Source organism: Hylobates moloch, unplaced genomic scaffold (assembly GCF_009828535.3).
Source record: "Hylobates moloch isolate HMO894 unplaced genomic scaffold, HMol_V3 SCAFFOLD_2, whole genome shotgun sequence".
Taxonomy (NCBI): Eukaryota; Metazoa; Chordata; class Mammalia; order Primates; family Hylobatidae; genus Hylobates; species Hylobates moloch.
The window spans coordinates 148,622,136-148,639,199 of NW_026652277.1; the positions used below are offsets into that span (position 1 = coordinate 148,622,136).

At 37.6% G+C, this 17,064-nt stretch overlaps 1 protein-coding gene across 28 annotated transcripts in view; it reads right to left on the minus strand.

Moving 5' to 3' along the window:
- Window positions 1-17,064, minus strand: part of EPB41L2 (erythrocyte membrane protein band 4.1 like 2) — a 220,697-nt gene that overhangs the window by 101,379 nt on the left and 102,254 nt on the right. For 27 of the 28 annotated variants that reach the window (XM_032158965.2, XM_032158962.2, XM_032158964.2 and 24 more), the window contains exons 2-3: window positions 16,059-16,543; window positions 15,171-15,383 (exon numbers count right to left, since the gene is read on the minus strand). In XM_032158965.2, coding sequence (XP_032014856.1) covers window positions 15,171-15,383; window positions 16,059-16,529 — 684 coding nt within the window. In that variant the 5' untranslated portion in view covers window positions 16,530-16,543. Of the gene's footprint in view, window positions 1-15,170; window positions 15,384-16,058; window positions 16,688-17,064 lie in introns of those variants that run through there. The other variant, XM_058435554.1, reaches the window with a different exon arrangement.

A 17,064-nucleotide genomic window follows, 5' to 3' on the forward strand; every position in this document is an offset into this window, starting at 1 on the left:
TCTCATGGGTGGGAACCCACTTCTCCATATGATTTAGCAGAAGCAAAGAGCTTAATTTATTTAAACCCCAATAAATACACTTGTTTTGCAAGATGGAAGATTCCTAGTTAATGCCAAGCCAAAGAAAGCCTGGATCAAAAATGGCAACACTAGCCCTGTAAATCCAGGAAAGTGGTTTGCCCTGAACAAATGTTTATGGTACATTTTTTTTTATGTCATCCTTGGTATACAAGGATATATTAAAACCTTTTCTTTCTTGTAACCCCCAATTTTTGCTTGGATTCTACTATTTAAGCAGTTTTCAAATGAAAAATGTAATAGGTTAGGTATAGCTGAGTTTTTCCTAAATATATCTTTTTTTTTTTTTGGAGATGGAGTCTCACTCTGTCGCCCAGGCTGCAGTGCAGTGGCATGATCCCGGCTCACTGTAGACTCTACCTCCTGGGTTCAAGCAATTCTCGTGCCTCAGCCTCCCGAGCAGCTGAGACTACAGGTGCCCCCTCACCATGCTCAGTTAATTTTTGTATTTTTAGTAGAAATGGGGTTTCATCACATTGGCCAGGTTAGTCTCAAATTCCTGACCTCAAGTGTGATCCGCCTGCCTTGGCCTCCCAAAGTGCTGGGATTACAGGCATGAGCCAGCGTGCTCAGCCCTAAATATATCATTCTTTGAAATCCAAAAGTTTCTCTTCAATGAAGACATGCATACCAACTCCAGCCTATAGTAACTTGGCACTTCTGTGCTTTTATATTACTTTTCAGAACTATAAACAATACTTTATCAATTTGACTCATATGCTTACGTGTGTGGATGTAAGTGTGTGTGTATAAACACCTGCTATTACTGTCTTATATGTAAAGCTTATCTCTGAAAGTAAAATTCATAAATAAAAGGAAAAATGATACCTCATACTTTTCTTTTTATCTTCTCAGCCCAAGTAGGAACCAAATCAGTATCTGGGGGATAAAAGTTATTTCTGAACATAGAGGATATATTTAAATAAACACTATTTTGAGAGGAAATTTGTAAAATAGTGTGAAAATATGACTTTCTTAACTTCTCATTTTTCTTAAAAATTATATACCATCACTAAGGGAGACTAGCAACCCTGTCATTAATTTTTTTAAAATGAAAACCCAGGATTTTTGTCCAACTTTTTCTATTACTCACTTTAAACAGCAAGACTTGGCTTAAGTCTGTAACGAATTATAATCTCTTTTAAAAGACGGAGAAGTGACTATAACTGTTAGATAATGAAGAGGCTAGTATCGAACTTCTAGCCAGAGGTGCACATCAATTTTTTTCAGTATCTTTCATAAAAGTTGCTAAGCACCATATTTCCATGAAAACTTATTTCAAAAACCATGAGCAGCAAACTTCTGTAGGCTAGCACATTCTCTGTAAACTATTTGCCTAGAATGAATTTTGACATTTGATTCATACAGGCTTTCTGTGCTACAGAAGAATAGCTTATCAGAGCAGTCCTATTTGATTCACTTGAAATTGTTGCTGACAGAAATCTGGAAGGAGATATCAATGAATACAACAAGTAGATGGTGGTAACACTCAGATTAAGCTTCCTCTCTGTGCGAACAACTAGACTGATGCACAAAATCAGGTTTAATGTCAAAACAGGCTAAAATGGCATATTCTGCAAATGAAGTACACTTAGGAGATGTAGTTTGATTACTAGATAGAATGGAGCTTTTGTCTTCAGGTGCCTCTCCAGAATATAAGAGTCAAAACAAAATAAAAGATAAATTAATACTTCTAATAATAATTTTTCTAACATAGTTCAGAGTTGATGTATAACTCCATTGTAGAGCAAAATTAAATAAATATTTAAATAGCAAACTGACAGATCATTTATCAGTGCTTCAATCATTTAGCTACCTTGCATCACAAAACTATTTTTCTGAATAATCCAGGGATTTTTATAGACTATATTTTATTATGTTATAACGCATTCTATCCCTTTAAGCTTGAAATGCTGGCATATTATGTTATAGAGCTATAAATACTAATGATAAATTCTGTCCATGTTTCCACTTGGCCACAGAGTATGCGCTCCTGCTAAGGGAATGGATCAAAAGAATACACCTAACTCCAGCTTTTGTGCGATAAATTAAACAACATTCACAGGTGGAGACAAGATTCTCAAATCCCTGTCCCCCATATCATGCCTGGCAGCTGGGAAGGTGGAGGTAGGATGAGGAAAGCAAATAATTGGTAGAATTTCCTGACAGCTGAAAAACAAAAACTATGTCAGTAACACCATCTTTAATTTGTTCAGAAGAACAGAAAGCAATAGAAGAGAAATCAAAGACTAGAAATAAAACAGTAATAATGACAGAATGATTCTAAACACAGTGGGTTTAACAAAAGATACTGATAATTGTTGTTGCATGAGAGAGTAATTAGATTACATCCTTTCATTTGATGAACTCTGGCAAAGATTTTTTAAATTTTACTGCCTACATATATTTTTTTAAATTATACTTTAAGTTCTGGGATACATGTGTAGAACGTGCAGGTTTGTTACATAGGTATACATGTGCCATGGTGGTTTGCTGCACCCATTAACCCGTCATCTACATTAGGTATTTCTCCTAATGCTATCCCTCCCCTAGCCTCCACCCCCTGACAGGCCCTGGTGTGTGATGTCCCCTTCCCTGTGTCCATGTGTTCTCATTGTGAAACTCCCACTTACGAGTGAGAACTTGCAGTGTTTGGTTTTCTGTTTCTGTTTTGCTGAGAATGATGTTTCCAGCTTCATCCACGTCCCTGCAAAGGACACGAACTGATCCTTTTTTATGGCTTCATAGTATTCCACGGTGTATATGTGCCACATTTTCTTTATCCAGTCTGTCACTGATGGGCATTTGGGTTGGTTCCAAGTCTTTGCTACTGTGAATAGTGTTGCAATAAACATACATGTGCATGTGTCTTTATGGTAGAATGATTTATAATCCTTTGGGTATATACCCAGTAATGAGATTGCTGGGTCAAATGGTATTTCTGGTTCTAGATCCTTAAGGATCTTTCGCACTGTCTTCCACAATGGTTGAACGAATTTACACTCCCACCAACAGTGTAAAAGCTTTCCTATTTCTCCACATCCTCTCCAGAATCTGTTGTCTCCTGACTTTTTAACGATCGCCATTCTAACTGGCCTGAGTACATATTTTAAAGTAACAAAAATGTGTCCAAACTGATTTTAAAGTACAAATTTTATTCTGAAAATAACTTTTCCCACCATTTCTAACCCTACTCGACCCTGAAGTAATTTTCATTCCAAAATAGAAAAATAATTCAAAGATCTAGTTCCTGTTCTACTACCACCCTCTGATGAGAGCAAAAACTTACTAAGTGGTAAATCACCAAGGAGTTGGCATGGCTGCCAGTGTGTAGCATGCCTATCCAGCAAGAGGTGGATAGTTTCTTCAAAAGTATGTCAGGATGGCTGCTTATAGTTAGAAATTACTTTCAAGTTTAATGCTTTTAAAATAGCAGTGATGCAGGGACAAAGTAATCCCCTGGTTGTGAAACCAAACATGGAGAAGACAGAGAAGAAAAAAGCATGTGAGAGAATTCCCCGAATGCTGAGAAATAAAATGGCCTATCATTCTTTAGTTTCCTCAAGAGAAGAGGAGGCATTATTAGAAAACAAGGGGCAAAGAATAAGAATTATAGTCTCTTCAAGCCCAGCATACGCCCAGCCAGCAAGCAAGCAACCTGGTCTGATAGCAGCTCCAACAGAAGTGAAAGAACAGAGCTTCCGAGAGCCTGCAATTCCCCCTGGGCTGTGAATGTTAGCTTGTAAAGGGCCAGGGTCACACCATAGTAACTTCTACATGGCTCTCATGCCTACAGTTTCACAACCTTTTGTAGAAACGTAATAGTTTTCATTTACAATAAGCCCTTGAAGTATTTATATAACAAGTCGGTCTGCTGTTTCCAAGCATCTGAAAAGCAGGGCAATAGTGGACAGCAGTCACAATGATGAGGGTGGGTGGATTATATATATACATACACACACACACACACACACACACACACACACGCCCAAATCTTTGTTTTCTAATTAGAGGGGATGGAGAGAAGACTTAGGAACATAAATAAGCAAATGCTATCATTTATCTTGGATAGAAAGATAATAACTTTATAAATGTACAAGAAAGTACAGGGAAATAAATCAAAAATTACTTTCTATGAGAAGTATTTTAGGCAAAGTCCTCCGTTAAGACTCTATGGGGAGAGAGAAGAAAGTTATTTTTCTACAGAAACTAATAATAAACCAGGTGAAGAAACAACATCAGCATGAGAAAAATCGAACAATACAAGAGTTTAGCAGTTGTTCAACACAGCAATACAAGAGAGTCTTTCACAAGGCAGTGCATGATTAATTGCCAAACTAATGGTGCAAACAAGTTCCAAGGAAGAAAATAACATTCTGAGAGCTGGATTTGAGTTGGAAATTAAAATAGGCAGGAATCATGTGATGGGGAAAGCAAAATGTGGAGTTGGTAGGGTCAGAAACTGGAAGGAAGGCCAGGCAATTCAGCATGTGTCTGATTAGAGGACCAATTTGACGCAAGAGAAGACTCAGAAAATCAAGTGCTAACAGAGGTCAAAAGATAGCCTGAGGTTATACGTGACCAAGTGTGGAGTGGGGAGGAGGGCCGAGGTCCAGCTAAGGAGTGACTTGATTATGAGGCCAGGCTCTGCTGCTGTGAGCTCCTTGTGTTCTTCAAGCTGGACCAAAATATTCTATCACTTACATGGCACGGCAGTCTTTTCCCATTTAGTAAATACGAATTAAGTTTTGAATAGAATTACCACCCTAAATCCTGTTTTAAGCTAAAAGGATAAAGACATTCCACCTTGACCAATGTCACTGGAATTTTAAATTGCACGTAATACACGCCCATAAATTATTCCTAGTTCCCAAAATGACATATAAATCTGCCACTATTTTTATGGAATCTTATAGAGTGCCATAACTTCCAGATCCTCTACAAATATGTGGATAGCTGAAACTGTTTAACTAGTAAACTTAGTAAGTGTCAGTACTATAGGTCTGAAATACCACCTTGGAGGGTGAAAAGAAACAACAACAAACAAACAAGCAAATAAAACACACTCAAAGTAATGATAGCAAATTGGATTTCCAAGACCCGAACTCAACACAAGAAAGGCAAAAAGACCTTGACACATTCTGCTTTCTGAGAAATACTTTTATCAACAGAACACTGATGAAGAGAGCCTACATTCTGTTAGCCTTATTCATAACTAAGAAAAAATGGTACTGACATTCCTGTGTGGGCAGAAACAATGCCCTCGATTCTCAGACAAAATCAACATGTGGGAACAACTTTGAGATGCCAGAGGAAAATGTGAGCAACTCTAACTCAGAATGCACATTCACTCAAGCTTCCAAAGTCTTGCAGGAACTTTCACACTTATTTGCAAATTTTAAAACACATATACCGGGTACTTATCAGTTGTAGTAAAACCAGCTCAATTCTAGAAATAGAGGAAGCAAATATTTTCATTCTCTTTGCAATCCGAGAATAGAAGAGAGGAAGTGACTCCCCCAAGATACCCAAAGAGTAAAAAGAAAAGTAAACATAGATCGCCTGACTTTATATCCATGGCTTCAACTAAACCTTATTGTTCCACCCCCACCCCCCCACCCCCGCCTTAGAGGAAAGAGCTCTGCTGTTTTAACACACTGAGTATGTAAATGACCTTAGCAGCAATATCATAAAGAGTGCTAGCGTCAAGTCCCTGAAGCAAACATGCAGGATCCAAGAGACACCCAAAAATTCTTTACAATTTAACTCTGGAACCAAAGAAGGTTGGCACATACCATTTAAATATCTCAATGAGATAAAAACATTTCAAAAAAATCAAATTATAAAGTTTCTTCATTAAAAAATCTTCAAAGTTTTTTCAAAAAATACTTGAGATCTCAGTTTACTATCAATAGATGATAAATTAGTATAGAATGTAAATTGTAATTATCAGTGACAACAATGAAACAGTACCTACCACAAAGATTTGGAACAAATGCACAAAGAGAGCCTAGGCCTCAGGTCAAAATTAACGCATGGCTTAGCAATAAACCTATTGTTACATAAGCCAAAAATAACATTAAAGTTGGGCCATTTCCATAGTATTTTTTTTTTTACTTAAATATAATCATCCTTTAAAAATGCACTGTTACCCAATGTTTATGTTCATTTATTATTTCCAGCCTTCGGGAATCCAGAAAATTCTGTGTGGCATAAAAATTTTTTATCCACTTAATATTAGCAAATGCCCTCTTTCCTTAAAAGAACACAAATTTCAAAGATGGCGATTTGTTTTTAAAAACAGTGCTGTATTGGTTCCTTGGGCAGTTGTCTTTATCCAATTCCTGAAGTTTAGGAGATAAAGAATAGGCTGATAGACTACAGGAAAAAGAATGTGGAAACAGGAAGCCATAAAGAGTAGAGGATGAGGGGAGAAAGAAGGGATATGAACAGATATATGGGGATATACACACATAAAATACATATAAATATATAACAACGTGTTAATATAGAGTATACAGAATATACTAATGATATCCTATATAGAGTGAGTAATCTAGGAAGCAGAGATGATGTTCAGATGTCAAACAAAAATGCCCCCATGAATTATGTTTTTTTATTTTAAAAAAATTATTCCATTGATATAGCAATATTCACATTAAATGGTTTAAAGGGGGTACTTTTGTTGACCAAAGGTACTGATAAGTAACAAGAACAGGAAAGTGCCTAACATACCCAATGTTCTAATCGCATCACAAAAAAAAATTATCTACAGAGACCACTGATGTGCATCATAAGCAATGCAGTGAATAAAGAAGACCCCCCCCCCTCCAGCCCCTTAAATTACTGCAGCCATGTAGCTAGCTACAATGTTCCAAAATCTAAACAGTGCCCTTGACTTTGCTAGGTCCTATATACCAATGACTTTACAACCTCTGGTCCATTACTAAGCAGCTCCTTTTTGCTATGGATCAGTTTTAATCTTCTCATCCTGGCATTTGAGGCCTTTTAGAACTTCACCATACTCTCTATAAGATTCCTGTCAGCCAAGCTATCACTTCATGACTTCCTGCACAGCCCATGCTTTGAGTGGCTTCTCTCCATTGTTGTAAGCACCCTAACTGAAGACAATTAGGTGTTCTTCAGTGGGCATATCAAGGTTTAATTGAAAATTAGACACATGTACATACAGAAAGAAAAAGAACAAACAATAACTACAGTCCTCTGAAGAGCCATAAAGAAATACAATATTTGCTAAGAGTAAACAGATGGAAACAAATCTATTCTCTCAAACTAAATACAAGTATTTCTTTCCCATATTCTATTCTCCTTCCTTGAGTGCTCAAAAGTTCATTAATAGCTACAGTTTCCCACAACTACTTCCCCAAATAGTCCTCAGACGGTGATTTCCGGTGTAGAGACACAGAACCACCGATAAGCAGCATCAGCATATCATCCAATCTGCCTAAGGTCAACACTGGAACTGGGAAACATGAGCCTGCTCAACCCTGTGATGGCTGTACTCTGGGCTCCACTCCTGAGGAGGAAACAAGAGCAGGTCTGATGAGTAACAGACCCAAACTAATGATACTAAGCAAGCAATGGGAAAACCAAAATAAGAGGAAAACTTGTATAAAAGGAAAATTCATTAAAATGGGGAATATAATTTATAACTTCTGCATTGTTATAATAGCTATTAGGATATCGATGAATTATGGCCTATGTTGAGATGTAAAGTCACAGCTTAGAATTCAAGTGAACTGCTGGTACATAAGATCTGCTGTGGGATACCATCACTAAAATCTATTCAAACTCCATTTTGCTATGAACTCAAAAGAAAAAGAAAGGATTAATTACTCAACACAAATGCTGTTTTTAAGCTTATTTCATCATGTCCTCCGAAGTTCATTCTTATAATGGCAATATTAAGTAATCATCTATTAAATGAAAAGATACTCTAACTATAAATTAATAGTCATAAAAATGAAGACTCCTATGCTTTCCCAATCAATTTAAATCTTGGTGAATTAGAAGACTAAACTGCTGCTTTTCGCTTTGGATACTATCTCAACTCTGTTTCAGGCAACACAGTAAGTTGATTCCCTACAGGTAGTAGATCATAGAAGGACTAGTTACATAGATAAGAAATTGTTGTTTTTGTGTCATTCCAAAACGAGATCCGAGATCTAAGAAATGCATACTAAATAAGATGGGGAAAGAGGGGAGTAGGCATAGTGATTAGCATTAGACTTTATTAACTCAAGTGTGTCTGTAATATACTTAATTTCTAAAACAGCAGCAGTAAAAGGGAAAAAAGAACATTCAAGTAAACAAAGAAAAATAGACAATCCAAAATTAGATGGCAAAACAGAGTCACTAATCTCAGTAGTACTAAAAATAAATGGTCTAAATTTACCGTTAAAAGACAGAATTCTCAAACGTGATTAAAAAGTCATCTCAAAGACATAAGGATACAATGTTTAAACACACACAAAAAAGTCAGAAGATAAAAGGCAGAAGAGAGTCCTGAGAAATTCTAACTAAAATAAAGCTAGTACAATAACATAAGTATCAAATAAAATAAATTTCAAGGTATTATATGATGGTAAAAAAAGAAAAGGCTATCCATGAATATATAATTCTGCACATGTGTGCATCTAACAATCTAGCCTCAAATTTTATAAAGCATAAACTTACAGGAATACCAAGAGAAATTATCAAATCAACAATTACAAGGAAAGGTTTGAACACATCTCTCATTAACTGATAAACTAAGCAGTTAAACAATTTATAGAGATAGATAACATGACCCACATAATTGTCTGACCAAGAGGACAGACCTAGAAACCGGTATCAACAATAAGATCATGCTTTCCAAATTCAGAAAGAACCCTTATAAAAATTGACTATGTATTTCAGTCTTAATAAATTTAAGAATCTCTATTATTTAGACCACATTCTGACCACTATGTAACATAAAACTGGAAATACGAACAAACAAACAAATTCTCTCTTCCCACAAAACATGCATAAACACAAATGCACACACATTTTGGAAATTTTAAATCACACCTATAAAAAATCCAGTGGTCAAAAATGATACATAATGGGGCCAGACACAGTGGCTCATGCCTGTAATCCCAGCACCTTGGGAGGCCAAGGAGGGAGAATCACTTGAGCCCAGTAATTGAGACCTACCTGGGCAACAAAGCAAGACTTCATCTCTACAAAAGGAATTTAAAGATAAGCTGGGCATAGTGGCATATATCTGTAACCCCATATATTCTGGAGGCTGAGGCAAGAAGAAGGACTGCCACTGCACTCCAGTCTGGGCAACAGAGAGAGACCCTGTCGAAAAAAGAAAAGAAAAAAGAAGAAAAGGGACAGGGAAGGGAAGGGGAGGGGAGGGGAGGGAAGGGAGGGGAAGGAAGGCGAGGGAAGGGGAGGGGAGGGGAATGGAGGGGAGGGGAACGGAGGGGAGGGAAAGGGAGGGGAAGGGAGGGGAGGGGAGGGGAATGGAGGGGAGGGGAAGGGAGGGGAAGGGAGGGGAGGGGAAGGCCCAAATGGGATAGGATGAGAAAATTAAAACCGAATGGTAATGAAAGCACTATATAGTTGACTCTTGAACAACACAGCTCTGAACTGCATGGATCCACTTACACCTAGATTTTCTTCCACCAACAGACAGCAAGACCAATCCCTCCTCTTCCTCCTCCTCTTCCTCAGGCAATATGAAGACAATTAGAATGGAGACCTTAATGATAATCCACTTCCACTTAATGAACAGTAAATAAATTTTCTCTCCTTATTTTTTAAGAACATCTTTTCTCTACCTTATTGTAAGAATACAGTGTATAATACAACACACAAAATTGTGTTGACTGTTTACGTTATTGGAAAGGCTCCAGGCAACAGCAGATTGATTATTAGTAGTTACATGTGGGGGCAGTCAAGAGTTATATGCAAAATTTCAACTGTGCAGAAGGCTGGTACCCCAACTCCCTCCTTGTTCAAGGGTCAACTGTATTTCAAATTTGTACAGTCAATCAGAGGTACTTCAAGGGAAAATTAGAGCCATGAAAGCAATGTTTTAAGTGTTAAGAAATTAGAAAAAGAACAGTTATTCCAAAGAAAAAGAGCAAAACAAGATGAAGTGTTATAAAATAGAGTAGATACAACAGAAATGATAAAACCAAGTTGTTTCCTTTGGTAAAAAATATATAATGGTAAATCTATAGTAAGAATAATTTTAAAAAGGCAAACAACACTAGAAATAAGAAATAAAAATCAAATGCACCAAACAAGAATATTATGAAAACCTTCATGCCAATAAATTTTTCAAATTAGATGAAATGGACAATCTCTACCAAAAATATTAATTGCTGTAACTAACTCGGGAAAAAAAAATTTGAATCAATGATTTAAAAAAACAACAAAAACTACCTGCCACTTCCACTCTTGTCCCAAAAAGGCTACCATCCAAGAGTTTTAAAGTCAAATTCTACCAGATCACCAAAAATAGACCATCAGTAAATTTATCCAAGGCTTTTCTAGGTAATGGTAAAAGGGAAGCAACTTTATGAGGATAGAATACAACCCAGATAACAAAATCTGATGAAGACAATTTGATAAAAGAAAATTAAAGGCAATATAAGCAAAAGTCCTAAATAAAAATAATACAAAATGAATGCAGAATCATCACTACCAAGTTTACATTAGAAATTCAGATGGTTTAACAGTAGAAAATAATTTAGATTACAACATTAGCAGGTTAGAAAAATACATGATCCTCTTAGTTGATGCAAAAAATACATTTGATAAAATTCACCACCTACTCATGAGTAAGTCTAGAAACTAGGGGAGAAAGTCCTTAATCTGAGAAATAATATTTATTTTTAAAAATTTCAGAGTGATCATATAAAACCTAAATAAAACATAAAAAGATGGTGAGGAGTTCGAGACCAGCCTGGCCAACATGATGAAACCCCGTCTCTACCAAAAATACAAAAATTAGCCAGGCATGGTGGCATGCATCTGTAATCCCAGCTACTTGGGAGGCTGAGGCAGGAAAATTGCTTGAACCCAGGAGGTGGAGGTTGCAGTGAGCCGAGATCATGCCGCTGCACTCCAGCCTAGGTGACAGAGCAACCATCTCAAAGAAGAAAGAAGAAAAGAAAGAAGAAAAGAAAGAAGAAGAAGAAAGAAAGAAGAAAGAAGAAAGAAGAAAGAAGAAAGAAGAAAGAAGAAGGAGAAGGAGAAGGAGAAGGAGAAGGAGAAGGAGAAGGAGAAGGAGAAGGAGAAGGAGGAGGAGATGCTCAGCCTCATTACTTTTTTTTTTTTTTTGAGACAACAGTCTCACTCTATCGCCCAGGCTGAAGTGTAGTGGCGCGACCTTGGCTCACTGCAACCTCTGCCCCATGGATTCAAGTGATTCTCCTGCCTCAGCCTCCCCAGTAGCTGGGATTATAGGCATCCACCACCATGCCCGGCTAATTTTTGTATTTTTGGTAAAGATGGAGTTTCACCATGTTGGTCAGGTTGGTCTTGAAACCCTGACCTCAGGTCCGCCTGCCTCAGCCTCCCAAAGTGCTAGGATTACAGGCATGACCCACTGTGACCGGCCAGCCTCATTAATTTTAATGGCAAAAACTGCAGTTACTTTTGCACCAGCCTAATATAAGCTGTAGTACTGTTTTCATGGTTTTGAGTATTCTTCCCATGAGAGGATCATACTTGCCCACTATATTGTTATCAGCCTTGGCCATAAGACTTAATCGGCCAACAAAATGTGAGTTAAAGTAATATATACCACTTCCAAGTAGAAGATTCAAGAACTGTAGTATGGTTCTACCATGTGTTCTTTTCCCTTTATCATGAAACCAGCATATCCCAGGTAAAGGCTATTCTTTCCATCTTGATCAGAAATAACCGATGATGTGGAAAAGAGCCATAACAAACCCAGCAAGCACATGTAACATGAGCAAGAAATAAACCATTTTTATTAAAAGTCATGAAGATTTGGAGATTTTTTGGCTACTGCAACATAACCTAGTGAAAGCTGACAGTGATCAAACAAACACAGGTTAAAATACTGAGAAGCTATTTCACATACATTTGATTGGTCCAAATTAATAAGTCTGGTAACAAGAATCACTGATGACAATGTGGCAAAATCAAACTTAATGGTTGCTGGTTGAAATGTAAATGGTAAATTTTATCAATTTCATTTATTACTTTGGCAATATCTGGGGAAACTGAAGAAGTAAAACTGGATTCCATCAATCTAGCAATTCCACCACTAGGTATCTACCCTGAAGAAACTCTTACACAAGGAAACACGTCTTACGATGTTCACTAAAGAACTATTTCTTATAGTATACAAAGAAATTGTGACTCAGGAGGGGAATAAACTAGTTTAGTCAAAGAAATACTATACAACAGTCTAAATGAATAGATTTATATATCACAAAAAGATACATGCAGGACAAGAAGGAAAAGATGAGAATGAGACTTTGGCAATGTCTTAAATGTTCTATTTTGTTAAAGATCTACAACACTGTAATCCCAGCACTTGGGAGGCCAAGGTGGGCAGATCACGAGGTCAGGAGATTGAGACCATCCTGGCCAACATGGTGGAACCCCATCTCTACTAAAAATACAAAAATTGGCTGGGTGTGGTGGCTCATGCCTGTAATCCCAGCTACACAGGAGGCTGAGGCAGAAGAATCGCTTGAACCAGAAAGTCGGAGGTTGCAGCGAGCCGAGATCACGCCACTGCACTCCAGCCTGGGCGACAGAGCGAGACTCCATCTCAAAAAAAAAAAAAAAAAAAAAAAAAATCTAAAACACATGGCAAAATGGTAACAACTGATAGAAATTTTTATGCTGGATACACAACCGTCTCCTCTATTATTTTTATATTTTTAAAATATTTAATGATTTTTTTTTAAAGAGCTAGAGAACAAAGATTTAAACCATAAAGTACGTTGGTCAGTCTTGTGGTTTAGTGATATAAAGAACTTCAGAAATAAAAGGGCATTCTAGATGATCTAAGTAACTCTATATTCTATAGATGAAGAAACTGAGGTCTACAGAGGTTGAGTAAATGACTCAAGGTCACATAACATCAAGTTGGTTCTCAAAAATCTACATCCCCTAATTTCTAGGATAGGTAGGAAAGACAAGGGACATGCAATCAAATATAATGTAATTGAGTCAAGTTCAGAAAACCATTCTGTCCCTTTCTTTATGGTCTCTCACTCCTATCCCTAAGACCTCTCCTCTCTCCCTGGGATAGAAAGGGAGTCTCAGGAAAGGGCAAAGGAAAGTGTTAAAAAGAGCAGAAGAAGAAAAGAAAGCTTTAAGGACTGCCATGGTCTCAATGCATCCCTCCAAAATTAATGCTGAAACCTAATCCCTATGGTGGTGGCATTAAGAGGTGGTGTCTTACGTGTTCTCACTCATAGGTGGGAATTGAACAATGAGAACGCTTGGACACAGGAAGGGGAACATCACACACTGGGGCCTGTCATGGGGTGGGCGGAGTGGGGAGGGATAGCATTAGGAGATATACTTAAATGACGTGTTAATGGGTGCAGCACACCAACATGGCGCATGTATACATATGTTACAAACCTGCACGTTGTGCGCATGTACCCTAGAACTTAAAGTATTAAAAAAAAAAAAAAAAGAGGTGGTGTCTTTAGGAAATGACTTAATCACTCTGCCTTCATGAACGGGATTAGTGCCCTTGTAACTGAGGATGAAGGGAGCTGCCTTGTCCTTCCATCAGGTGAGGACACAGCACTTGCCCTTTCCACCATGTGAAGATCCAGAAAGGAGGGGCCATCCTGGAAGCAGAGATCAAGCCCCTTACCAGACACCAAATTTTCTGGTGCCTTGATCTGGGACTTCCTAGCCTCCAGAGCTGTGGGCAATAACTTCATGTTGTTTTTAAATTACCCAGTTGGAGGTGTTTTGTCACAACAACAAAAACTAAGACAAGGATTTTTAATCCTCTTTTGCTACTCCTTTTATTTTTCTTTATTTTTTTATTTTTTTTTGAGACGGAGTCTCGCTGTGTCGCCCAGGCTGCAGTGCAGTGGCGCAATCTCAACTCACCACAAGCTCCGCCTCCCGGGTTCACGCCATTCTCCTGCCTCAGCCTCCTGGGAATACAGGCATGTGCCACCACGCCTGGCTAATATTTTTGTATTTTTAGTAGAGATGGGGTTTCACCGTGTTAGCCAGGATGGTCTGGATCTCCTGCCCTCGTGATTCACCCGCCTCGGCCTCCCAAAGTGCTGGGATTACAGGCTTGAGCCACCACACCCGGCCCTAAAACTTTGGGCAAGGAATTGAACTTCTCTAAGCCTTAAGTTCCCCATTTAACATGTAACACTGAAAATAGCAATGATAATATCTACCTTTATTGATTCTTAATCAATAAAACAAGATAATCCATTAAACAAGATAATCCATTCAAAGCACTTCACACAGTTCTTCAGTAAACATTAGCTATTAGTATATGTTACGTAAATAATTTGTGGAAAGCAACAAACTCTTCTGATTGACATAAAATTACAAGGTACTAGATGCGTTAAAAGATTAAACTGACTTCTGTCAGCACCAGCGCTAATGAACTGTATGTTTTGCAAATCATAGATGTTTTTTAATTAAATGAAACTAAATAAATTAGATGTTAAGCCAGTATCTGTCTCAGGATAAAACACTTGGGGCTAAGTTTACTGCTGAAACTTCTTCATTCTGAAATGTCAGCCTAGTGCTATCATTTTTCCTCAAGAAAAACATCTTCTAGCCAAAAGCAATATTCCAAATATTTAACACCCATTCAGAATACACACCAACCAGTAAACATGACTAGTGCAGACTGGCAGAATAGCATCCCTGCTTATCCTAAGGTCATGAAATATTATTTGTGACAGAAATGATGACCCACTTCAATGTATTTTTTTTAGTGCAAAACTGTAATAAACTGGCTTATAGGAACTTAGTAAAACACAAAAATCTATTCATCATGCCATGCCACAATCCACATATCAAGCTAGCTCTCACTCAGCTCCCTATCTCACCTCCAGGTCACAGCTGTATTCGGTGCCATCTAAGAGGGTCACTTTACACTGGACAGTTTTGGTCTTCTTGGCGACTTTTTGAGATGCCTTCTCTGCTTTCAGCTCATTGGTCTGCACTTCCTTGGTCTCCCTTTTTGCTGCTCCTCCTTCTAATTTGTCTTCCTGTGTTTCTTTTACCTTCTCTTCTCTCTCCTTACTTACTAATTCAGTAGGCTGTTGAGGAAGAAAAATTAAATTCATACCATAGTCAACCAACTTGCAGATGACAACATACTAAAAGGAAAATCTTTCATAAGAATCAGGATCGTTACTTTAAACACTGTAACTTTCAGATTTTTAAAGACTTGAAAATTCCAATAGAAAGGATATTTCCCCTCATCCTCTTTTCATGGCCAAAATTCTCATTTTGCCGGGTTGGTTATTTGGCATTAAATGAATCAAAGAAACTACATCCCAGCAACTACAATTTAAGTATCATCTCAAATAATAACATTTCCAATTAAAATCTTATACCATGGCAAAACCTAGGCTTTGTTAGGCAACTAAAATGCACACACACAAATCTACTACTTGCTGTCCAGTGAAAACTTAAAGAGGCATAAAAGAGCATTCTGTTTAAAAAAGAGATGGCAGGGCTCAGAGTACCTACCCCACCTAAACAGGTTACAGACATGAATTTTTTAGTAATTTGCATATATAGTGGACTTTTTTACAAGGAGTAACAGGGAAAGGCTATGGTAGACCAATCTAAGACCCATTCCGTATACATTAAGCCAAAGCAGTATCTCAGTACAAGAAATCTGGATATGATCCAAAACAAACAAATCCTTTTTATTATGTGGTTACGCTATCAGGTTTTCATTTCCAGGCAATTATTCCCAAACATACCTGCGTCTCCACTTTGCTCACTGAGGGTTTTTCTTCCTTGACTTCAACTTTAATCTCTTGTTTTTTCTTCTGAGCCATTTCTTCAGCATCACCCTTAGCCTGTCTCTGTTCTTCCGGAACGGGTTCCTCTTTATCTAAGACCTGTTCTTCAACAACAGCTTGGGTGGGCTCTTTTTTATCTCCTCCATCTTTGGCCACTACTAAGGTATATGACTTTTGCTTCTTAAGCCATGGCGGTATGAACCGAGAAATACCCCTGCTCTCAGATGTTTCCTTCTCTCTCTTCCGGCGGCGTAGACTACTTTGGCTTTCAGCTGCAGGAGATGGCTGGGAACCTTTTTCCTCCTCTGGATCGGAAGACTGATTCTGCTGATTTTCTGCTACTTCTTTAGGTTTTTCCTTGGTTGCATCTGTTCCTAACTGGCTAGAGTCCTTCTTCACTTCAGATGCAGAGCCTACTTCAGTAGTCATGGCCACAGCTTATGCTGTAATCAAAACAAAAAATCAAAAAATGTCATTTTATAAGTTCTCTCAAATTTAGTTTGGTTGCAAGGGGCATGATAACGAAAGATGGGAGGGAGAGTAACAGATGACAGGGAGAAAGCACATCAAGAAAGAAGATTCAAAAGCACAAGACAAAATGGAGACTGTTGCTCTTTTAGAATTCTCTGTCAGCATCACAGACTCAAAACTAGCATCACAATAGAACTCTGTGTGTTCTGAATTCTATATAGCTAGAACTTAAAATCATCAAGAACTCAAGAAACAGGGATTATTTTTATTTGGTTTCAACTTGTTATAAACAATAATTGATTTCTAAAATCCAAGTTTTTTAAGAAAAATTACTTTTATCTGTACTTGGTATTCTTTATTCTGCAACATGAAGATGTTATCAACAGTGCTAGAAAGCAATGAGACACAATGCACTACAATTTCATACATTAAACCCAAAATCTATCAAAATGCTAGGTATTAGAAAAAACAGTTTTAAGTGTATGTTGTGTAA